The sequence below is a fragment of the Takifugu rubripes genome, chromosome 18 (genome assembly GCF_901000725.2).
Source record: "Takifugu rubripes chromosome 18, fTakRub1.2, whole genome shotgun sequence".
In the NCBI taxonomy this organism is placed as follows: Eukaryota; Metazoa; Chordata; class Actinopteri; order Tetraodontiformes; family Tetraodontidae; genus Takifugu; species Takifugu rubripes.
The window spans coordinates 5962911-5985745 of record NC_042302.1 but is presented as its reverse complement, the minus strand read 5'-3'; the positions used below and the strand labels follow the sequence as shown (position 1 = coordinate 5985745).

General features: G+C 43.7%; 4 protein-coding genes and 1 non-coding gene across 7 annotated transcripts; 3 read left to right on the top strand and 2 right to left on the bottom strand.

The window, feature by feature from the left end:
* The first annotated feature begins 162 nt into the window (after positions 1-162).
* smo (smoothened, frizzled class receptor) lies at positions 163-6566 on the top strand. The gene is made up of 12 exons (XM_011613387.2): positions 163-1069; positions 1897-2096; positions 2175-2384; positions 2459-2631; positions 2723-2942; positions 3020-3143; positions 3234-3326; positions 3585-3693; positions 3805-3990; positions 4102-4250; positions 4399-4533; positions 4613-6566. The coding sequence occupies exons 1-12, from the start codon at positions 808-810 to the stop codon at positions 5182-5184; spliced, it is 2433 nt and encodes an 810-aa protein (XP_011611689.1). The 5' UTR covers positions 163-807; the 3' UTR covers positions 5185-6566.
* Positions 6567-6661: 95 nt separating this feature from the next.
* On the bottom strand, positions 6662-6734 carry trnak-cuu (transfer RNA lysine (anticodon CUU)). Its single transcript has one exon. It is a non-coding gene; the product is annotated as a tRNA-Lys (tRNA).
* A 2310-nt stretch (positions 6735-9044) lies between these two features.
* cax1 (cation/H+ exchanger protein 1) lies at positions 9045-14405 on the top strand. 2 transcript variants are annotated; one of them, XM_029851612.1, is made up of 20 exons: positions 9045-9560; positions 10044-10223; positions 10358-10479; positions 10574-10682; positions 10753-10869; positions 10945-11006; positions 11111-11299; positions 11371-11556; positions 11634-11730; positions 11835-11976; positions 12059-12242; positions 12314-12413; positions 12507-12625; positions 12749-12786; positions 12872-13125; positions 13334-13464; positions 13585-13679; positions 13800-13878; positions 13978-14086; positions 14183-14405. In XM_029851612.1, exons 1-20 carry the CDS (start codon positions 9485-9487, stop codon positions 14254-14256), a joined length of 2463 nt encoding a protein of 820 aa, XP_029707472.1. In that variant the 5' UTR covers positions 9045-9484; the 3' UTR covers positions 14257-14405. The 2 variants fall into 2 exon arrangements, with proteins under 2 accessions (XP_029707472.1, XP_011611690.1); XM_011613388.2 differs by having other exon boundaries at positions 9047-9560; positions 12872-12999.
* Positions 14406-14544: 139 nt separating this feature from the next.
* klhdc10 (kelch domain containing 10) lies at positions 14545-18446 on the bottom strand. 2 transcript variants are annotated; one of them, XM_011613389.2, is made up of 9 exons: positions 18210-18446; positions 17279-17500; positions 17040-17194; positions 16810-16958; positions 16645-16729; positions 16510-16576; positions 16398-16445; positions 16162-16301; positions 14545-16075 (listed from the first exon to the last, which is right to left on the bottom strand). In XM_011613389.2, exons 1-9 carry the CDS (start codon positions 18283-18285, stop codon positions 15866-15868), a joined length of 1152 nt encoding a protein of 383 aa, XP_011611691.1. In that variant the 5' UTR covers positions 18286-18446; the 3' UTR covers positions 14545-15865. The 2 variants fall into 2 exon arrangements, with proteins under 2 accessions (XP_011611691.1, XP_003972924.1); XM_003972875.3 differs by having other exon boundaries at positions 18195-18442.
* Positions 18447-18495: 49 nt separating this feature from the next.
* zc3hc1 (zinc finger, C3HC-type containing 1) lies at positions 18496-22158 on the top strand. The gene is made up of 10 exons (XM_003972874.3): positions 18496-18949; positions 19429-19531; positions 19652-19802; positions 19890-19973; positions 20058-20185; positions 20306-20445; positions 20619-20865; positions 20962-21162; positions 21361-21570; positions 21650-22158. The coding sequence occupies exons 1-10, from the start codon at positions 18816-18818 to the stop codon at positions 21719-21721; spliced, it is 1470 nt and encodes a 489-aa protein (XP_003972923.1). The 5' UTR covers positions 18496-18815; the 3' UTR covers positions 21722-22158.
* Positions 22159-22835: the final 677 nt, after the last annotated feature.

Here is a 22835-nt window from a genome sequence, read left to right as displayed (position 1 = left end):
ATATTCTCACCCACGGATGTCCTCAGGTGGCAGTGTTGGATTGGAGGGGTCTCTCCATGTTTGGGAGAGAGAAAACGTTTTGAGGCCTGCCATGAGGTACATTCTTGCAGAGGGGGGATGGGAGGGGAGGTTTTTTGTTGCTCTGTTTCTCCCCCCACCATGTGCATACCAGAGACCAACAAAAAAAGGAACAGTCCAGACACTGAGCTGCAACTCGGGCACACAACACATGCTCGTAAAGCTTTCCGTGGACACTTAAGGCTGAGGGAAATCAGTTGTTGGGTCCCTCAGAGGGATGGAGGAGAATTGATCTTTTTGTTTCCCGCAGCCAAATAAAGGGGGGGCTTGGGGAAAAGAGGGTGGTGCGTTTGAGCTCCAGATCCTATTACAGACTTTTTCATGGCAGTTTCTTTTTTTTTTTTTTTGGAAGTTGGGGGAGGCGAATCTCCCAACTTTTTCGGTCTGAGGGCTTTTTCTTACTCTGGGTAAAAAAACGCTAAATTGGTCCTTTTGTCTTGTTTCTGACTTTGCGTCGCTTTCTGTTGAGACGAACGCACGTTTTGGGAGCCGTTGGAGCTCGGAGAATGAAGGAATTCCAGGGAATCCAGCGGAGATCGGTCGAAAAGTGCAGAAAAGGAGTTGTGGTCTGCGTAAAAACTTTGATGCGGCCCGGACTTTTTTCTCGCCATGTTGTGTTTGGAAACGAGATCTAATGAAGAAAACGTGTCATTTCCCCGGAGAACGACACGACTAAAGCAGGAAATTTGAAGTAATCTCGGTTTTGTGCCATTAAATCCGTGCCTCAAAATGTCTTCCACGGATCGGAGACCCATTGTTGGATTTTACGCGATGCTGTGCGTCTGCGCTGCCTGGCCCTCGGGGACCGGGGCAGTGTTGTTCCCGAACGGGACAATGTTTGAGGATAAATGCAAGAAAACAACGACCTGTGAGGTCCTTAAATACAACACCTGTCTGGGATCACCTTTACCGTACACACATACATCCATGATCCTGGCCGAGGACTCCAGCACTCAAGAGGAAGCGATGGAGAAGTTGACCATGTGGTCTGGTACGTCTGGATACATCCTCGAAGAATATTTTGATATGTTGACTGTCTTGTTGATTGATTTAAAAGGAAACCTACATTATAATCTGGAAACTGTAGTGTAAGATTAAGTATATCTCACCAATAGTTTAAACTGCACTGTGTTGTAGCTGCTGTACTACATATAATAATATTTAATATACACCAGCCTTTTCTTGTATAAATAACCTTTTGTTGGGGACAGGGCCAAATATTCAACAGGAAATGAAGCCTTAATAGTCATTAAGGGTCACAAAGGGAGTCGCTGATAGGTGTTATCCAGCAAACAATAGGAAAGTGTCCCTAATAATATGTCTGAGGATTTCCTGCAATAGGACCTTCCCGGTGATAAGTAGCCACTAATGGGCTGTCAGGCCCAGGACACTCCATCACAAGTGTCACAGACCTGCAGATTATAGCCTGTGGTTGTGTGCCTTTTTCCTAATTGCTGCAAGATGCATGTGGTTCCCTTCAGATTGATCTTCTGCGCTATTTATATGATACAGAATGAATTTAACCAGAGTTTAAGCAGGAAAAAAGCAGATACCTCCCAGAAAGGGAATTGTGCCGATGTTTTAAACTTTTGATGCCATTAAATATCCTGTAATTCAATAAAGAATAATCATATAAAGTGTTTCCAAATGGGGCCACATTCTAAATATATATTCCCAAAAAAAACAACTTTGCTTTATTCCCAACTAGCTACCATAGATTCTTTTCATGAAGAGGATCTGTTTTGATGGGTTCTCTTTTCCTGTAATTTCTATTCTCACCACAAGATGCTGCTAAATCCTGCTGTTTCTCTGGTTTAGGTTTGAGGAACGCTCCTCGGTGTTGGTCGGTCATCCAGCCGCTGCTGTGCGCTGTCTACATGCCCAAATGTGAGAACGGTCGAGTCGAGCTGCCCAGCCAGAGCTTGTGTTTGGCGACGCGTAGGCCGTGTAGCATTGTGGAACAGGAGCGAGGGTGGCCAAACTTCCTCAAATGTGACCATTTTCCTGTCGGCTGTTCGGTAAGTTTTGTCTCAAACAACCTTTGGTCTGCACGGTGGCCCAAATAGGTGACAGAATCTCCTCCCCTGCACGCCTAGAACGAGGTGCAGAAGCTAAAATTCAACACCTCAGGCCAGTGTGAAGCTCCTCTGGTGAAAACCGACATCCAGTCCAGCTGGTACAAAGACGTGGAGGGCTGCGGTATCCAGTGTGACAACCCTCTGTTCACTGAGGAGGAGCACGACGACATGCACGCTTACATCGCCTACTTCGGCACCATCACCCTCCTCTGCACGTTCTTCACCCTGGTGAGACAGAACCACATTACCCACGATTCTACTTCATTCCGATCAGCCGGTTCACCCGTTCTCTGTGCGCTCAGATGACGTTTCTTGCCGACTGGAAGAATTCCAACCGCTACCCGGCTGTCATCCTCTTCTACATCAACGCCTGCTTCTTTGTGGGCAGTATTGGGTGGCTGGCTCAGTTTCTGGATGGGGCTCGCAAAGAGATCGTGTGCAAGAGCGACAACACAATGCGGCTGGGAGAGCCTTCGTATGTATCGGGTCATTTTAAAAAAAAAATCGTTGGTGTAGGTAGAAAATGGAAAAAAAACTCCAACGATCTAAATAAAACCTTTCCACAGCTCTTCCGAGACCCTGTCGTGCGTCACCATTTTCATCATTGTGTACTACTCCATGATGTCCGGGGTCACCTGGTTCGTCATGCTGACCTACGCCTGGCACACCTCGTTCAAAGCTCTGGGCACCACCCAACAGCCGCTGTCGGGCAGAACGTCCTACTTCCACCTGGTCACCTGGTCCATCCCTTTTGTCCTCACCGTGGCCATCTTGGCGATCGCCGAGGTAAAGTCAAAACCACCGACGGCGAAGGTAGAGAACACAGTTCTGCTGTTAGATCAGGTGTGTACTGTACTCCGCAGGTGGACGGAGACTCTGTGAGTGGGATCTGCTTTGTGGGTTACAAAAACTACAGATACCGCGCCGGATTCGTGCTGGCTCCCATCGGAGTGGTGCTGGTTGTTGGCGGCTATTTTCTCATTAGGGGTGAGCATGTAAACTTTAACCACGATGAAGTTCTGAGCAAAATGTCTGCCGGCGAACTGATCTGGTCCATTTCCTCGTTTTTTTTTTCAGGCGTCATGACGCTGTTTTCCATCAAGAGTAACCATCCGGGACTTCTGAGCGAGAAGGCGGCCAGCAAAATCAACGAGACGATGCTCAGGCTCGGTTTGTCCTCCCTCCTGTTTACTATGTGAAAAGACTATTTGATTATGCAGTTTTACAGAAAGAAATATGAATTACTTGATTGGCTTCTGTTTTGTACATTAAATGTCACACAGTACATGTAGACTTTTCACAGAAGAAATTGTAATAGGATTAAATTAAATGCTTTTTTCACCATTTGAGAATAGATCATTTGTAGCCACAGTATCTCATAGTTGTCGTTTGTGAGCCAACAAAGGCTTTCCTGTTTCTTCTCAATAGGTATATTTGGATTTCTGGCTTTTGGCTTTGTTTTCATCACATTCGGCTGCCACTTCTACGACTTCTTCAACCAGGCTGAATGGGAGCGGAGCTTTAGAGAATATGTTCTGTACGTCCTTGGGTTCTTCCAGTCCTCCATTGTGTTGTTTCCTGAACCCTTTTCAAACCTCAAATGTGAAATATGAAAGAAGATTATTGACCTTGAGATGTTGATCATCAGGTGCGAAGCTAACGTGACGATCGCCTCTCAGACCAACAAGCCAATCCCCCAATGCATAATCAAGAACCGGCCCAGCCTCATGGTGGAGAAAATCAACCTGTTTTCCATGTTTGGAACCGGAATCGCGATGAGCACTTGGGTCTGGACCAAAGCCACCATCCTGATCTGGAAACGAACCTGGTTCAAGTAAGTCAACAACACATGTACTGTATTTTTGTCATTGTTTTGGAGGTTTTACAATCACTGAAATGTTTTATTTCCTTTTCTTCTAACCCTCTCTTTGTGCTCCTCCATCAGAATTATTGGTCGAAGCGACAATGAGCCCAAGAGGATCAAAAAGAGCAAGATGATTGCCAAGGCGTTTGCCATGAGGAAAGAGCTTCACAAGGACCCGGAGAAGGAAATGTCCTTCAGCATGCACACCATGTCTCACGATGGACCAGTGGGTGAGTAACTGGAGTCGAGAGGAACGTTCACAGATGTTTCTGCGGGTTTACCTTGAGGTGAATGAGAAGGTGAAGGATTCTCTTATCCTTTGCTGCGGATGCGCCATGGCAACAGTGAACATTGCGGTTCCTGTTTTTTTTTCAACAGCTGGAATCAATTTTGAAATAAATGAACCGTCCAATGACATGTCATCCGCTTGGGCACGCCATGTGACTAAGATGGTGGCCAGGCGAGGTGCCATCCTACCTGAGGACATCTCTGTTACTCCTACAGGCACGCCAGGTCAGAACTGTCTACTCTCCTTTATCGGCTTTTTCCTGCTTTAAAGGCTGCTGTCGATTACCTCCATTTCTTTGCGCAGTGCCCCCCCCGGATGAGAGGAACAGGCTATGGATGGTGGAGGCCGAGATATCACCAGAAATGATAAAAAGGAAAAAGAAGAAGAAGAAGAGGAAGAAGGAGGTGCGTCCACTGGAGGAGCCCGTGGACCATCAGGCATGTCACCAGCGCGAATTTGGTCGCTGCGCAGCTCCGCGCCTGCCCAAGCTTCCGAACCATCCGGCTCTGGTTGCAAACCTGCGGCGGCAACAGAGGCTTGAACAGGAAGTCCTGCCCGGGTCCTGTCCGGATTTTCCGCCCTCCCACCCCATGTCCTGTGAGGAAAGCTTTCCAGACATGCAATACAAGAGTAACTGGAACCGCTGTAGCCGCACTCTGCTGTCTGACCATCTTAACCTCAATGATCCCCCAGAAGATCTGGGTCTCGGTCCATGCTGCCTTTCCTCAGCCTCCACCTGGCAGCCCAGAGGGTCCTCCAATAGGACGACCCATGTGGCCCGGATGCCTCCTGCCAGGAGGACCTGCAAGGGACCCATTCACTCCAGGACCAATTTAATGGAAGCAGAGCTCATGGACGCCGATTCGGACTTTTAAATGTGCATCCTCGATTAATCGCTTTGTGGTAGAGCGAGTGCAAGTGGCAAAAAAGTAACGGATACTTTCAAAAACCCTTACCAAGCTACACCGAACTCCCAGGACCTGGAGAGGAGGCTGGATCTGAGCTGATCAGTCTTTCAAAAAACACACAAAGGGATTTCTGAAACAATGGTTTGTAAATAGGTAAAAGAAAGAAAGATATTTTTTTATATTTTAAAAGGTGTTTGATACTGTTTTAATGGCAACTTCATGACAATAAGTGGTGGCAGCTACTCTTTATATGGCTTGAAAAGGATTTATGAGTTTTTAAATGTCATTTTTCAACAACTGAGGCACATTATATAATATTCCTTCTTTCTCTGTTAATTATTTGTACAATAGGAGGTCAAAAAACCCCAATTCACACTGTCAGCCTGCCACAGAAGCATAATGGATTAGACTACTTACACATGCTGTTAAGGCCACATCTTTTGTTCTATTTGTATGTTTTTTCACCTCTTTCCCCACAAATATTTAGCTTTAATCAACTTATGTATGCAGTTAATATAAACTACTAATCATTGTTCCCCTTGTGCTTTGAATACTGATATTGCCAAATAATTTGCTGCATAACACATAGCTTAGAACTAAATACTGTTATTAAATAAAAATGCCTTCTTTTTGTTTTCCATTTTTCTTTGGTTTAGAAAAATGTGTATTTTTCTGTTATTCTTAGAAAATGATTTTTAAAGCAGTATTTCCAGAGTTTAAATGTTGTACATAGTCACTGTGCCTGAACTGTGCTTACAAATTATTTTTTCCCACTCAATTTCTATAGAATACTTCTATTTTCAGGTTTTTTTTTGCATTTCACACACACACACACACACACACACACACACACACACACACACACGCGCGCACACACACACACACACACACACACACACACACACAGTTGTTAATAAAAAGGGAAGTGTCACTTGCTTTGCTTGTCACTGTACCTTTACTGTCGTCAAAATTTCACATTTGATAGTTTACTTTGTCGTGTTGGAGTCCTGTCAGTGTGTGCATAGTCATATATATATATATATGACAGCCGTTTTTCTTACTGTCAATATCTGTGTGTGAGATATTTATGCCAGTTAACACAATGCTATCACTTCAATAGTACAGTTACCGGTAGCATGGATTTTGTTTTCTGAAGCAGATTTTGCAGACGATTGTTTTTAATTTAACAAATAGAGATATAATGTAGTTATTCTGTTAAAATTCTATTTCTGTTCATTCTGCCAACTGTGTAAAAGAGATTATTGTCACTGTCACACGTCTGTGTCTTTCTGTATTTTGCGGTTAATAAAATGAATCGAGCCACAGTTTTACGGCTGTACTTGGGTAAATAATCATTTGATTTAATGGTCTTGCACAATATACATTGGAACGAGGATAAAATACGGTACATACATATCAAGAGAAAAAAAAAAAAAGTAGCAGCGCCCAACGTGGGGCTCGAACCCACGACCCTGAGATTAAGAGTCTCATGCTCTACCGACTGCGCCAAAGCTGGGGAACAGTAGTCTGTATAAGATGGGGAAGAAGGGGAAAAAAGGGGAAAAAAGGGGGAAGAAGAGAAGGAAAGACAGAAGTTCGAATCCCACCCGGACCCAAAAATGATAGAATTATTTTTGTAAAACTTTTAATTTATAACAAAGAGAATATGTATGTACAATTGTGAACAAAATGACATTCACATTTAAGCATTTATAAAGCTGAAATTGTCAAAGAAACAAATCAAACCCCAATGAAACCTTGATACAACTATGAAATAAGATGTAAAACTTGCAGTGGAACTCAAAGGGCAGAACAGCCCACAGGGATAAGCATATTAAAAGTAACAATATTGCATTACTGTCTCATCTGCTTCAGCCACTGTTCCTTGGTGAGAGCCTCAGTCTTTGGACAGTATATTTTTCCTTTGTACTGAAGAGGGTGGCTGATGGTCCACTGGAGGCAACTGCAGGATCAATTTGCCGTAACCTAGGTTTTGCCTGTCCAGCTGTATTTGCTGGCATGTTGTAGGTGTGCAGCTGGTAACTGGGGGCTGGCGTTGGTACTGTGGCAGAGAGATGGGTTTTGTTTTTGCACAGGGCAATGGGTCAGCTGGCCGTTGCACACCTTGCAAAAGAACAGACGCCTCCTGACCCTTCAACCGTTGGTTATACCACTGCATGAGGGTGGTCTGGTTCACTGCACGTTGAAGGGTTGTCTGCTGCATTAGTGTCCCATTGCACAGAACCAGCTGCCGGATCTTTTTGTAATCCTGTAAAATTAGAGACCATCGAGATCGCTGTGTTGTCCTCTTTCTTTGGGGCTCGTGTGAATGTTGCACAGCCTCACGAAGATGGTCTCTATCAGGCGACAGCAGTTTGGCCACTGAGCTGGTGAAGCACTTGAGCCAAGAACACACCGTTTTGTGCTTCCTACCCCAGGAGTGAGCACAGCCTTCTTTTTAGGAGACCTGAAGCGTCCAGTTAGCAACCGGTCCTGATGTCTTGCAGCATACACAATCCTGTCTTTGTCAAATTTGTCAAGACTCTGCCACAAACCCAGAATGGTGCTAACTTGTTGATTTTTCAGGGTCAATCCTGTCTGCTCTCGTAGCTCCACCAAGTATTCAGCCAGTTCATCTACACGGTCCGTTCCAGGAATGCTGCGGTTGTCTCCAGCCTGGAAAATAAAAACTGATATTTAGCTTCTGTGGCATCACAATTTCCTTGTCACTACTTAAATTCTTGCAGACAGACAGATGTCAGGGACCCGACGAGAACCCAAATGTGACACCAGAGTTCGACGGAACACAGCTTTATTATCAGGAATAGACAGCAGACAGGATTCACCGGGGAGCAGGCAGGATAGAATAGTTGGGGAAGGTGGAAGGTGATCTATAGATCGACTGAGAATTTATTTATTTATCACTTACATCCTGTTGTGAAGAGGACATGGAAGAAGGAAGCTGGGGCTGAAGCAAAACTGTAGATGACTGAAGAGGAGGCCCAGCTGGAGGTGGAGGAGGCACGGCTGGAGGTTTTTTTGGTAGACATTTTCTGTCATGTTATAACATAACATAACTCAGCTGCAGAGGGCACTTTTCTATCTGTAACAACAAAAAAAATCTTACTCTTGTTTCACATAACATAATAGCTGACTAATAAACACCCTGCTGAATGCAACAGTTCACCGTGTTAAGTTCTTCCGAGGGATTTTTATCCTGCTAATAGTTATAAATCTAGATAGATTATATCCTTTCTGTCTATACCTGAGGGAAAAATGTAGTCTGCTATCTGAAATGATTAATGTAAGTCGTTTTAGGTTGGTCGTTTCACCTGAGTGTAAAGGTCATGCCATTTCTTTGGTCTGTCATAACATAAGATAATGTTATAACATAACAAGTAATCAGAAACGACGCAGTCCAGCGTACAACTGCCAAAGAAAACAAGCAATTTCATCGGCAGAAAAAAAAATACAACCAGCTAAAGCTACGGCAGCAACTGCACAAACTTTATTGCAAAACTCCCGATGATCAAGTTACATTAGCGGTACAAATGCCTGACATGACTTGGACATATTGCATTAAGCATTTACGGTGATATTTTATGTGAAATGAAAAAAAAAAACGTAACGAATAACAGACCGCAATTTGCGCACGTACCTTGTCAAAATCCACGGAGATGTCCGGAATAAACAGCAGGCAGATTTTTAAATAATAAATCAACTCGAGGATCGATTGACTTTTCCAAAGATTGAGACCGCAGTTTAATTTAAGGCGGGACGTCGAAAGATTGAATCGCGCATATGATTGGCTGTTGAAAGATTGAATGGCGCATATGATTGGCTGTTGAAAGATTGAAAAGCGCATATGATTGGCTGTTGAAAGATTGAATGGCGCATATGACTGGCTGTCGAAAGATTGGATCGGCGACGCGACTGGCTGGCGAAAGATTGGATCGGCGTCGTGACTGGCTGTCGAAAGATTGAATGGCGCATATGACTGGCCGGGCTTATACAGCTTTTCGCTCGCCGGGTAGAGCTAGCCGGGCTAGTAATACCAATGGTAAAGCTTTTCCTTCAATAGTGGGAATGCCGTAAATATTAGATAAACTGTGCACCAAAATGACATGCGCCGCTCGTTGCGTTTGGCGGTTGGCTTAAACACGGCGTCCCTCCGCCCCTCTTTGGATTTGCAGCCTGGGAAACTTGAAGAGCCGCAAGGGAAACCACATGTCAAACAGCAGCGACATCTGAGGATTTGACATTCAAAATGTCCCATACGAAGCCTTCGTTGATGCCAGGTGATGTGGAGAACCTGCAGAGAAGGTCGACGGCTGATCCCACCGGTGAGGCCAACCTGTTTTAACCAATCTGTTTCATGCTTGCTCTGTCGGTCAAATGTTCCGGGTTAATTTAAAGTTTGTGTGAGTGGGATTAAGAGAATGTACTCAAAATAATGTAATAAGTAATTGTTTAAAGTAAGAAGCTACAAGAAGCACATTTTGTCGTCCTAATTATGGCCTAACATGGAGTAAATATTTCTGTCTTACCCTCTCATCAAAGTCATAATACAATGACATTTAATTAATTTATTTTCAATTTATTTGCATTCAGTGTTCAATCAGTTGAGCCTTAAATCAACCAGCATGGCAAAGCTGGTTGCAATGCATGACTAATGTGGTCAGTCTTGGTCCTTGGCTCCATGTCATCAGAAGGGACGCCATGTATGACTCTCAGGAGGTTTTTGTTAGTTACACACAGTTCCTGTGCTTGGAAGGTGGGTTCATCTTCATTTGTAACATCAAAAAATGCCCTTTTTTCCCCCTTAGGCAATTTCGAGAACAGCGAAGAGCCCGAACTCCACCATCGATGCAGACAGTCCCATCCCGAGTGGCTCTGTGTTGGCCCCAACCATCCAGAGATGAACATTGTGCAGACCCCCTCCCCGGATGTTTCTGGCTACCATCACTACCACTACACCCCCAAATGCTTCCTGACCATCCACAGAGGTGAGTGAAAGGAGTCCAATTGAGTCAAGTCATAGTTCTTTAACTGGGAAATGGAGGAAAAAGCTGTTTTGTTTCTGTGTTGGACACCAAAGAGTTCTTCTAGGAGTTGTTCTGAAAGTGTTGGTTCTGTGCAGGAGGACAGGGAACATCAGTCCAGTCTGCTTCGACACGATGTGGAGAAGAAGGTTGGCACGAGGCCACGACAATCCGAGCCGACAATGAGGTGGAGGCCCACAGAGAGGCCAACAACTACAAGGTGGGCCAAGATTCCTTTTCGTCTCTCTCTCTCTCTCTCTCTATCAGTCCAATTGAGCTTTAAATATATATAGATATATATAATTTTCTTCCAGTTTGGCTTCAGGAAGTGGAAGGGCAACGTGACAGAAAAGCCCATTGAAGACCGATCAGACGTTATCAAAGAACTTTACTCTGATCTCAGCACCGTGAAGCCCCAAGAAGGTCATTTCAGTGTCTTCTTGCATTTTCAATTTCAAATGGATTTTTGAATGAACTTTAATGTGTTTTACAGGATCCGTAATCACCTTTGGTAACATACTTTATGTGTTCTTGTTCGGATGGTGGATATCCTTCATCTATTTCCTCATCTGTCCCATAATATTTCTTACAAGCTGTGCTTCCCCTTATGGTATGTATCTTTAATAAAGCACTGACATTTTAACTCTGTTTTGAAAATGAATTGCTGTATTTGTCTTTTTTTAAGGAAACCTTTGCTTCAAGATGGCGTTGTATTTTATTTGGCCATTTGGGAAGTCAGTGGAAAAGGTAATGCTTTACAATTCTTATTATGGCTACTCCATTTTCATATATACACACACATTGCTCTATCAATAATCCACCACTTCATTTTGCTGCATTTATGTTTTTAGGCCAGTGATGTTGTAAAGAGGTCCACTGTGAAGCCGTTGATGTGCGAGGTCATTCCTGAAGAGACACGCAGTGACTACAGCAAAGACCTTGAGGGGGAGAAGGACTCTGCTCCGCTTTTGGTATCGTCACCGATCAATTTTAAGATCCCAGTACCAGCGGCACCAGTCAGGAAAACCTCAAATCACTGGGTGAGAACGTCAGCATCGACTCCCGAAACGTGAAAGCTTTTCGAGTTTTTACGTCTGTTGTTTCTCCCCAGTGTCGCTACAGTACTTGCGTCTGGCTCCTGCTGGGCTACCCTGTGGTGGCTGTGGTCCACTCCCTGGCATGCATCCTCTCCTGGCTGCTGGTCTTCACGATACCTGTGGCGAAGATGAACGCTCGCATGCTCCACACCATCCTGCTCATGGCACCGGAGGACATCCATGTGCGCAAACTGGAAAAGGTACAACTCAAAAGACCCTGGTTGTTTGCACCAAAATCCCCCAAAAGCAGCTGAAAAGTTGACCTCCTCTCTTCCAGATTCGCTGTGAGAGCCGAGTCCTGCTCTGCTGTTACCGAGCGGTTAATGTATATTACTATAAATATACGGTTCATAGCATCAATATTTTTGCTCTCAGTATCCTTTCCTTTCTGTGGTCTTGGATCAACTTTGAAAATGTTTCATCGATAGGCCAAAACATTAGTTTCAGCCCTTTTCCCTTAAGTCTATGATCCCTTCAGACCTCCTGCCGCTGGTAATAACCAGCCTGTGTATCGGATACGCTGACAAGGAGCACAAATATTTCAGTGCTGAGGTTATATTTTCCATCGCCATCACTTCCATCATTCCTCTGTCCTATTTCATCGGCATGGGTATAGCCAGGTAATGTTTATTTTGAATGTGACCGGGGGGGGATAAGTCCAAACTGCACGTGGGTGCAGCAGATTTCTCCTCTTGTGTGTAGCCTGTCTGCACAGAGTAATTTTGCAGTGGGAGCGGTGGTGAACGCCACCTTCGGCTCCATCACGGAGATGACCTTCTACATCACGGCGTTGTTGCGGGGACACCGCGCTGGCACCAGGTGTTATGAAGAGGTCGTCAAAGCGGCGCTCACCGGGACTTTGCTCGGCTGCATCCTCTTCATACCTGTGAGTGGACGAGCCGGCGCCCTTGCAATTAACGCAGCGCCGCAGGTCATTTACGTGCCGCATTTCCGCAGGGAGTCTGCATGATCATCGGCGGCATTAAACATCAGGAGCAGCGGTTCAACAGCCGCTCTGCCGGCGTGAGCTCGGCCCTGCTCTTCATATCAATAGGAGGTACTTCGTATTAAAGGCAAACTGATATTCTGAAAACACCCTCTAACTTGCTAATTATGCTAATCTTTCCCTTTTGCCGCTGTGACATGACAGGTGTGTTTGCGCCAACCCTTTTTTCAAAGACGTTCGGCGACATGGTGTGTGACAGCTGCTCCGGCATCCCAGGCAACGCCACCGTGCCCTTCACCTGCAGAGACTGTCACTATGACACCGTGAGCAGCTTATCCTTACCCGTCTTCATTGTGGATTTACAATTTTGGCCACCTGAAGGAAAACGTCTCGTGTCTGTGCCACTGCGCTTAATGAAAAATGTTGCCTTCTTCTGTTTTAAACAGAGTCAAACTGTCCCACATTTGGTTCTGTCCCAAATTGAGTAAGTCCCAAGGCTAAAAATAGATGTGGAATGTGCTTGGCTGCAGTTCTCTCCACTAAACATGCATTTTATATCCGTTCACCAGACCGCTGGTGTACACTATTTCTGTGCTGCTGCCTGCTGCATACCTGATTGGCCTCGTCTTCACGCTGAAGACCCACTCGCACATCTACGACATCCACATCAGCGATGGCCATGCGGGTCACGCGCACGGTCAGTATGCTCAGGCGGGCACCAGCACTGCCCACCCCACTGGTGAGGGCACCACGGGCCATCCCCTCGCAGCCAACTCTTGTATTAATGCCGGCATTGTTGCCACCAGCCAGGGGCTTTCAACAGGTGCGTGTTCAGGGTTCACGTTTTGGGTGAAACAGCATGACGATCCGCTGCAATGCCTCACTGTTGCATGCTTAAACAACCTCGCTGTGCATGCACGATATGGGAGGTACAGGCGTAGATGCATGTCGAGTGTGAAAATAGCAGAACTTGGAATGTGAGACTGATCGGAAATGCACAAACTGCTCAAAAGTCGTGTCTTTTCTCTCAGGTCACCATGTAGTTCACTGGTCCCGCTGGAGGGCTCTCGCGGTGCTGATCGCCGCCACAGTGTTGATGGCCTGCTGTGCCGACCTGAGCACCGAAAACATCGAACCCTTTCTGAATTATTCCATCTCCCAGGTGTGCAAAATTGCTCGTGTAGGAATTATACATTGAGTCTTAATACCAGGGCTGCATTTTCAACTGACTGCACGTTGCAGGTTATAAGCTGACGACCTTCAGGGTTTCTTACTTTTGCAGTATTTCATCGGCGTTACGCTGTTGGCCATGGTGCCGGAGCTTCCTGAGATTGTTAATGGGATCCAGTTTGCGCTGCAGAACAACATCAGCCTGAGGTGAGGGGATCATGCACACATGTAAAAGAAAAATTGGAGGATGTTAAGGGGTTTGTTTGTGAACGCATCCCGCAGAATTCAGGCATTTTCAAACTGACAATGCCTTTTGTTTTGTCCAAGCCTTGAGGTGGGGAGCTGCATTGCTGTGCAGGTCTGCATGATACAGATTCCACTGCTCATTCTCTTCAATGCTTTCTACGTAAGAAGCGCTCGGCTTTTATTTCATACCGTGTCTTTAGCTTTTGCTTTGCAGCAGTGCACATGCTGACTCGGCCCAAATCCTTTTCCTCCCTCCCAGGATGTCGGGTTCACGCTCATTTTCAGTGACATTCATCTTTGGGCGAGCATTTTCAGCGTCATTCTAGTCAACTACATCTTCATGGATGGGAAATCGGACTATTTTCAGGGCAAGTATGAGTTCCAGAGACAACCAGAGGCCGTTTTTCTTTTAAAACCTTTGTTGTGAATTAATGTTTTTGAAAATCGCCTATTTTTCCCACCAGGCACTGCTCTTGTTGTGGTCTACCTCATCCTTTTGGCCGTTTACTATTTTGCCCCATCTCCACCTGCTTGCTGAGATTGTGGGGATGATGAAGAAAAAATAAATTAAAAAATAGGTAATTCAACAACGTAATGCAAAAAACACAATTGAGTTAAAGAGGATCATGATTTGTTTGTTCTTAATTAAATAAAATCTGAATTTAAATATTCTCTGTGATGAAAATCTTTAAACCTGTGCTTGATCTTATTCACTTGCTAAAAATATAAAAATACAATATTAAATATCATTGGAAGATAGTGAGTAGACAATGGACAATAAAGTGGTTTCTATTGATGAGGTTGTTTGTCATATGAGGGGGATATATACAGAACATAATTTTTATTCACAGTATTGCAAAACAAAGGTCACACAAGCTGTTTTGTACACTTAAAAACTGTCCAGGAGTTGCTTACACACGAATGTGCAATGTACTTTGATAGCCAGAACTTAAAATGCAAGAACACATCCCTCATATTCGCACTTTAACTTAAAAATTTGGCATTAAATTAAAGAAAAGTTCTGCTGGGGAAAAAACTTCTGAAGATTAAATGCTGCCCCCGGGTGGTGAGTCCATGTAACGTGTAAATTATAGTGGCCCATCGAACAACCAACATTCTGCCTAATTTTTCCAAATTCCAACCTGACAAGACTTTCAAAGGCACTGCAGTTTAATCACACTTATGCAGGAGACTATGTACTTGGATTAGATGGAACAGCATTTTGTGCACTAATATATTAAACGAATTTCAAAGAGCACCAAATTCAGTGATGCATGGTTTGGCATACAGATGAATATGTCTTCGAACAACTGTTACAATATGTTAGGTCAAGGATGAGATGAACTTTCCTGACACACTAATGGAAATACCATCAGTATTTCTGCAGGTTTCAGCTGATTAAGTAATCCAAGATTCAAGTCATTTGAATGAAAGGCCCTCATAATAAATGTTCCATTTGACCCTAAAGAAGTACTGCCAGGTTAAAACAGTGGTGAGATTCAACTGAGAAAAATACACAGGACCTAAAAACCACCTGGAAAATTTACAAAACCAATACGAGTATGAGCAGTAAAAATCTGAGACTTTTATTAAATTGGCTAAAATTTGCAAGAACACCAGTTTGTCATTTGGAAAAACCACTGTACCCTTGAAAGAATCTGATTATAGGATCAAAAGACCTCAAACGTTAGACAACGTGTGCAAACGGCAATATCAGGTGAGAAAAGAAAACAAGGCTTGAGCTGTTGTTTTTTTAAAATAAATATACAGGTGTACTTTCTTCCTTCCGCACGATATTTAAAATTAATACAGGTTGAGTTAAAAAGCAAAATAACTCCAGCTGTGTTTGTGGGAGAGTGAGGAGAGAATTTCCTTTGACATAAAGGCATCAGGGACAGAAGTGGCATGCCTGGGTAAAATCCATTAAACATTCCACGTTTATTTTCCCCATCACCGGATCTGCAGGAAATGACTGGCGGGGGGGGGGAAAGGCATCCCATTGTTTTTGGTTTTAAGGCGGGGCTACATTAGGCAGCACAAGTGTTGCCATCGGCTGCATTCTGTGCTCATCATCATCATCATCATCATATCATCACAGTCCAGCCCGTCCCCGACTGTCTGCCATCATCTGCAGACCAACTGCGCGCTTACTTCAAGCGTTCAATAAGTTCCTGTGTGAGGCCCAGGTTGAGCAGCTGCATGGTGGGGAGTGTGGACAAGTGAGGGAAATCCTGGAGGAGTTTTTCCCAGCACAGCTCCAAAAGGCTGGGCACAGAGAGCCAGATCTTAAAGAGAGAGCCAGTTCTTTTGTTCTCGTGGATGTTCACCACACCGCCATGGATGTACATGCAGCCGGCCTGGGGATGCAAGGAAACAGAGAGGTTTTAAAATGCATCGCATATGTGTGGCAATTCTTCTGAACAGGAGGTGGTGTGGCACTGACGGGGGTGACAGCAGCACAGTGGAAGTAGGCCGGCTCTGGCATCACTGCTGGTAATTTACTCCACTGAAACGTTAGCAGGTTGATCTTCCACAGATCGGCTAATATCAATTCACCATTGTAGCCTCCACAGATAAATACATCTACAACAAGAGAAGGAAGAGAGGCTGAGTCACTGTTAAACACGTGCAAGGGGACCAAGGAAGGATCGGAGGCGCGGGTTTTGGAAAATTGCTCACCGTTTCGTATTTGTACACAACTATGACACCTCCTGGGAGCAGGGAAACCTAAAAAGTGCAGATAGTTAAGACTGGCTTTGAATTGGCTCAGCTGTTAATGTGTTGAACTTACCTATTTTGTCATGAGGTTTGGTTGTGATCTCCTCCCACGAGTTGGTCTCCAGGTTATAAGCGTGGATCTGTTAAACGAGTTTAAATTATGCCAACTGAAAATGTGCCTATTTTTTTGCGTCACACGTGACAATACCTTGTCTAAAGGGTAAGAAGTCCAGGAAGTTCCTCCTCCCAAAATGTAAATCCGTTGTCCATCGTGTGCTATTTCATGTCTGTACCTAAAAACACACATCAGATGTTTTCCAACATGTCAGTGGGAAAACTAGCTACTTGCACACTCCGGCGCATTTAGGCTCACCGTTCTTCGGGAAGATCATCAGGGGTGTTGTTGGGCTTTAGATGCATCCACTCCCTGGTAGTCAGGTCCAGCCTGTGCAGGTCAGTGCTGTAAATGTAACCTGTTGTCCCTCCGAATACGTACAGGAAACCATTTATGATAACCATTGCCTGAAGAAGGATGGATACACTTGAGTTTAATGTTTTCATTTGATTCCACTAACTACTGGACAGGGTGATTTAGCAGGCCACCTGTCCGTAGATCCTGTTGGGCTTCTTTCCTCGACAATTGAGCAGCGACCAACGCTTGTACTTCACGTTACAGACATGGACGTCATTTCCATTATTTTCGCCAAAGGGGATCCCTGTTCCTCCAAACACCAAGAGGTTGTTGCCATGTAAAACAGCTAAACCCCCCCCCCCCGAATAAACTCAGTGAGCAAACATACCAATGACTAAAGAAGAGAGCTACAAAAGGAAAAATGTTTTACCTGACATAGATGCCAGCTCTGTGGGCATGTAACCATCTGTCCGAATCTGCTGCCAGCAGCCCGTGGCAAAGTGGTACCGCCAAAGCTCCCTGAACAGTGGATAATCTTCATTCTCCGGGCCTCCTGACTCATCGTAATCAGGATTGTAACCTCCGAACACATACAAGTTAGTGTTATCAGCAACACAGCGATGCCCACTGCGGGCAGGGGGTGTACGATGATCTAGAGGGTGAGAGAAACGGCATTAGCAAAGCATGAAGACACAGACACGTAGAGGTATAATGCAGGTTAAATGCTGCTAAATTCAAGTTAAAACACCATAAAAGCCACAAGGTTATTAATTACTTCCTAAATTCTACCCGCCTTGATTCAAATTATAATCTTGACATATTTCCAGCCACTTTTACCTACATCTACTAAACCATTATGAAAAATCAACCGCCACCAAAATTCTGGGCTGACTCATGCTAGGATGAGATACTTATATTTCCTGCTTGGCTGAGCTCGAACCCTAGCAATACTGTGATTCAGACACCTCAGGAAATATTTCTTCTCCCAAGGTTTTCCGATTCCAAGTCAAACGCCTCTTTAAGGTGAGTGCAAGTTAGCAAAACATTCCGATTCCTATATATCTAAAATTAGTTCTACAGCTCAGACACAGGCATTCATACTGTGGCAGAATGGTTCTCTGTGAGATATATTAATTGTAATTATCACCTGCATTATTATTAAAATCAAATATGCAACAATAACAGTAATTTGGATGCTAGCTCGAACATTAGCGTAGCTGTGTCGTTTGAATAAGTCACCTTTTTATTATGGATCATTATCAAAACACTACATGACTATCGGTCATATTATGCTTATTATGAATGCAATGGCTGGCAAATGTGTCTAGATAAGGCTGTTGACTGACCTGCTAACGTCTCACCATGCAGTGGCCTGCCTGACAGCTTCTTGAATTTATTTAGCTGGTCTGTACTGCGAGCACTCTCCCAACCAGACATCGTTTCGATACAGCCCAGTCCCAAATGATCTTTCCTCAAATACAGGACATCTCCTTAAGTGCTGATCGACCATTATAACTCATAACCGCTTTCACTTGCTAGCCATTCGCAAACATTACCCTACTGTCGCAAGTCTTTTGATCAATCAGAAGGCTCGTTGTGATGACGTCACGTCCGTCGCCCTGGGCGAGACCCCGCGTGTCAACAGACGTCGTTCCGATTGTGACACTGCTGAGGCCTTATTTAAATGACTTAGACATTTAAATGGAATCTGAATGGTCTTTAATTAGTTAATGGGATTATAATTGCTACGTCCGGCAACTCACTAAAGACAAGCGCAGTTCTTGATTTGTATTGTTAATTTCTGGCGAAAACCGAGGGACATAAATTGTATCTAAAATTCTAAACCAAATAAATAACATATATTACATTTTCTAATTTGATTAACTATTTTGTCAATACGGAACTGTTAACGTTTCTTAAAGCGGAACCAATGGTTTTCCTTTGTTTTCCGGGGAGCATTGTTGATCATGGCAACACTTGGCGGTAGCGTTGACGATAGCCTCGGAGCTTTACACCAACATATGGCGTCTTTGGTATCGCCAGAAAAGGTTCGAGATCTCCTGAATGATGGGATTTTATCACCAGATGTCGACAGTAAAAGGTACATTTTTCTCCTTTTAAAAGAGCCGGTGGAAATGTTAAGAATAGCTGCTGTGGTTAGCCGCTTAGCTCCATGGGTTCGCTATATTAATTAAGGCAAATTCCGTACTTCTTGAAATAATCAAATATATTATGTTCTATATTCACAAGGTTTTAGTTACAAGGGGAAAAAAACATATTCAGATTTGCTGAACGATTGGGAGTTTTGATTGAGTGGCTGCATGTTAATGAGCTTGGTGTTTTTGTGTGTGTGTGTGTGTGTGTGTGTGTGTGTGTGTGTGTGTGTGTGTGTGTGTGTGTGTGTGTGTGTGTGTTAGGAAATCAATCATTCTCTTAAATCCAAATTAACTGAATAGTTTATTAACCCCTTCAGTTAATTACGTGTTTAAATGTTGTGGAAACGATACATCTGCATGTGGCTTTACAATTCATGTAAAGTATAAGCTAATAATGAAGACAAATTCTTTTTGTGGATTTCAGAGCTCAAACTGATTCGTCGGCTGTGGAAGTTAAAGGTGACACTCAGGCACCCTGTGAAGCAACAAACAAAGAAGGTTTCTTTTCAAGAGTGGAATCCTATTCCATATCCTTTTACACCCTTGCATAGAATATAAGGTTTTGCGGGCTTCTCCATTACAGGATTACAGGAGCGGTGATGAATCACTTGTTTAATTTTTGAGGCATATTTTCCTTAGCATTGCACTGTGCAAAATGGGCTGCCAAACCCCGCGTCCTCTCTCCCCTAATGTGTGCCAGATATGGCTGGATCAACGTTGGCTGTGATATGCTCAAGTGTTCCAGTTGCCAGGCTTTCCTATGTGCATCACTTACACCAGCTTTAGACTTTGAGAAATGTGAGCCACTAACAATGAAAAAGACAATTCTTTATGTCATTACAGCAAGTGCCCCGAAAAAATATAAATTTGATTTTGACGTTTTAGACGAGTCCCGCATTGCAGAAATATCAAAGCAGCTTCAAACACAGCATGAAAAATTTTGCCCCTGGCCTGATTTACCCTGCCCAGGTAGGAGTAAAAAAATCTGCTTGCATATATTTACATTGATCTTTAAATATATGATAGTCATTGTGAATATTGGTATTATTTCAGAGAGGTTTTGGCTCATTCCTTCCAGTGAACCATCAGTCCTTCTAACAGCCTTTCTGGCGCGTTTCAAGAGCACCTGTCTTCTGGGACAGCAGCTGCCAGCACTAAAGTCAGACCAGCTGAAGTCTATGGTGAGGCAGTAGAAGAATGGTTGCCATTTTGGATACTTAAAAAGTCCCTTTAAAAAATATTTTGAATGTTTTGGGCCTTTGTTAAATATTTTCCTCTTATCTACAACCTTTTTCTTGCAGTCGCTTACAGAAGATGTCGTAAGCCTTTTACTGCAGCTGATTGATGAAGAACAGAAAAAAAAGGGAGAGACTTCATGTACCGAACCTTTGACTGTCCAAGTGGCTGCCTGCATTGTTGCTCTTTGTGGCTGGGCTGCGAGGTATCAATAAAGTTCAATTTTTCAAAATAAGACAATTAAATCTTCTTGTTGGAGGTAGTAGTGGGGCAAGCTAATAGTGGATGTGACAAGAAATATGAAATTAAATGGAAATGCACCATATCTGAGGAAGAGATCTGAACCAAGTTATTACTTTTTCTTTTCTTTTTTTTTAGCCCATCTCTGCAAACTATGAATCTACCCATCCTTACCTGCTCATACTGTATGCGCAAGGTTGGCTTGTGGAACTTTTACCAGATGGAGGGGACAGGAGATGGAGATGAATCGGCTCCTGCATCAGGTCCTGTTTCTTCAGCAACACCTGAGGTCCAGGATGATGAAGCAGCTTCCACATCATCTGCTCCTGCAACAACTCCACGGCGCATGAAACTGAGAAGCCAGGACACCACGCATCCCAACCAGGCAGGCATTAACCATAAAACCTTAGATTACATGTGTGCCTTTAACAATTTTATAACGAAACAGGTGATCTTAGTCAGTCAATGGTATGTGTTACAGGGTAATGGAACTCCCTCTCTTGTGGCTTTGCGTGCTCGAAGTGGAGACACACCAATCCCCTGTGAAGAGTTGTCAAGTCCCTTGACTAGGGGCAAAAGGATCGCTCGAAACAGAGGACAAGGGGAAAACCCTGGGGCCGATTCCTCTGGCACCTTGCCTCCTCTTCCGAAACGGCTTTGCCTCTCATTAGTTGGTGGTCCTGTAAGAACCTCATTGACTCATAAATATATCATTCTAGTTCACCCTTGGTGTGAAACTTGCTGTGAAAATATATTTTGAATTAAATCGTGTTCATATATACATCACGAGGGCATAACATTAGAACCAATGATTAATTTATGGTAGCTTTCATTTTTTGGAATGTTTTCTTTTTAAATCAGTGGTCTTCACTTATTTCAGGATGAAGTTCTGGACAAGAAGGAATTCAACCCCCTTGATCAGCACAGAGACTGGTGTCCTTGGATCTCTATAGGAAAAGAGAATATGGATCCTGAAACGGTCTCCTGTTTTAGTGGAGTTGTATCATATCATCAGCAAGGCTGGAAGGCTGTTCTAGATCTCCTCATACCGATCAAGAACTCTAACTCTGTAGAGGATGAACCACCACAGGTAAGTGTGATGGGTGGAGATGCCTTTTCTGTCACATAACTGGTTTTAAACATTATTTTCCTTCTCTTTTTCTCCTCAGGGACTTTGTGACAAGTCTGAAAGGGTTTTTGCGATATTCCGTCAGTGGCAGGTGTCCTCTTCATCTCAATAGACTGATTCCTTCAACATTGAAGTTGATGGAACACTCCTGTCAACATTTTTTGGCCAAGGATTCATTAAAGTGGATGCTGGCCCGTTCATGTTCTAGATAAGGGGACGACATTTTGACTATCATCTTTGAAGTTTCTCCCTCCGAACAGTTTAGCGTTTCAACACAAATGGATAAGCTCAGCATATAGTTTAAGAGGTGCCTGTTTCCAGATTGTGAGAGAGAAAATTGTGCTGGAAAGGCATGGCATGTGAATAACTTATCATCCGATTAGCCACAAAAAATAGATGCCGACCTTCTGCTATTGAGAGATCGTTATTTCTTTCTTGCTTGCTTATTGTAAGTATCAACAATGCCATGTCTTTTCACCGGAGTTTGTGTGCTTGTCTATCTCTAGAGCCTTTGAAAATTGGTGAATAAAATGCTCATCTGTTTTTAACACATGGTTTTCTGTTGATTATTGTAGTTTGACAAAACTAGATTTCAATGACATTTTAGTGAAGATGAGAGTGGTTGTAGGTCATTGTCTAGGAGGCTGGGCTGAGAAGCAGAGGGTTCTCGGTTCAAGCAGGAGGAGTTGTCAGGTAACCTTCAGAGCACTGCCAAAGTGCCCTTGAACAAATTATGGAATCCCCAAAAGCATGCATAGGGCCGGGGACATGATCAAGCACCCTCCCTGTGATCACACAGTCTTCTTGAATTTTCTAACTACTATTTACTGAAGGGGAAAAAAAGGCTAAATACAGAACTGAAAATTGATGTAAGTAAAATAAAGGCGGTAAATTGCAAAATAGTAAAACAAATATAAATATCCTCACTGTCACTCAATATGATTGATGACTCGGTAGTTGATGCCACACCTAAAATATGAAAGATAAATCAAGAAAAATATTTTAAAGAACAATTGTGCTGTCTTGTGAAATTTTACTCAGCCTGCAGTCCAAAACCAATAGGTCAAATTCTTATTGAGCTTCATTACATTTAAGATTTTTGCTGCCACCTTCGGCCTCGTTTTCGAAAAAGTAGAAATTTAAAACGCAGTACTTCCGTTTTGGGATCACTTTTTAAACAGGAAAGCTAAACTACAAAAGCGACGTTTGCTTCTGGTCGCACAAAT

Bases quoted from the DNA above. Each gene is read 5' to 3' on its own strand.
- cax1 (XM_029851612.1), top strand. From the start codon at position 9,485: ATGTCCCATACGAAGCCTTCGTTGATGCCAGGTGATGTGGAGAACCTG. The intron at 13,465-13,584 runs GTGTGCAAAATT...TTACTTTTGCAG, and splicing joins TGAATTATTCCATCTCCCAG to TATTTCATCGGCGTTACGCT. The intron at 14,087-14,182 runs GCAAGTATGAGT...TTTTCCCACCAG, and splicing joins GAAATCGGACTATTTTCAGG to GCACTGCTCTTGTTGTGGTC.
- zc3hc1 (XM_003972874.3), top strand. From the start codon at position 18,816: ATGGCAACACTTGGCGGTAGCGTTGACGATAGCCTCGGAGCTTTACAC. The intron at 19,532-19,651 runs ATATCCTTTTAC...TTAGCATTGCAC, and splicing joins CAAGAGTGGAATCCTATTCC to TGTGCAAAATGGGCTGCCAA. The intron at 19,974-20,057 runs GTAGGAGTAAAA...GTATTATTTCAG, and splicing joins GCCTGATTTACCCTGCCCAG to AGAGGTTTTGGCTCATTCCT.
- klhdc10 (XM_003972875.3), bottom strand. From the start codon at position 18,285: ATGTCTGGTTGGGAGAGTGCTCGCAGTACAGACCAGCTAAATAAATTC. The intron at 17,195-17,278 runs GTAAAACATTTT...GGGGGGGTTTAG, and splicing joins AGAGCTGGCATCTATGTCAG to CTGTTTTACATGGCAACAAC. The intron at 16,076-16,161 runs GTCAGTGCCACA...TTGCATCCCCAG, and splicing joins ACTGTGCTGCTGTCACCCCC to GCCGGCTGCATGTACATCCA.
- smo (XM_011613387.2), top strand. From the start codon at position 808: ATGTCTTCCACGGATCGGAGACCCATTGTTGGATTTTACGCGATGCTG. The intron at 3,694-3,804 runs GTACGTCCTTGG...GTTGATCATCAG, and splicing joins AGCTTTAGAGAATATGTTCT to GTGCGAAGCTAACGTGACGA. The intron at 4,534-4,612 runs GTCAGAACTGTC...TTCTTTGCGCAG, and splicing joins TACTCCTACAGGCACGCCAG to TGCCCCCCCCGGATGAGAGG.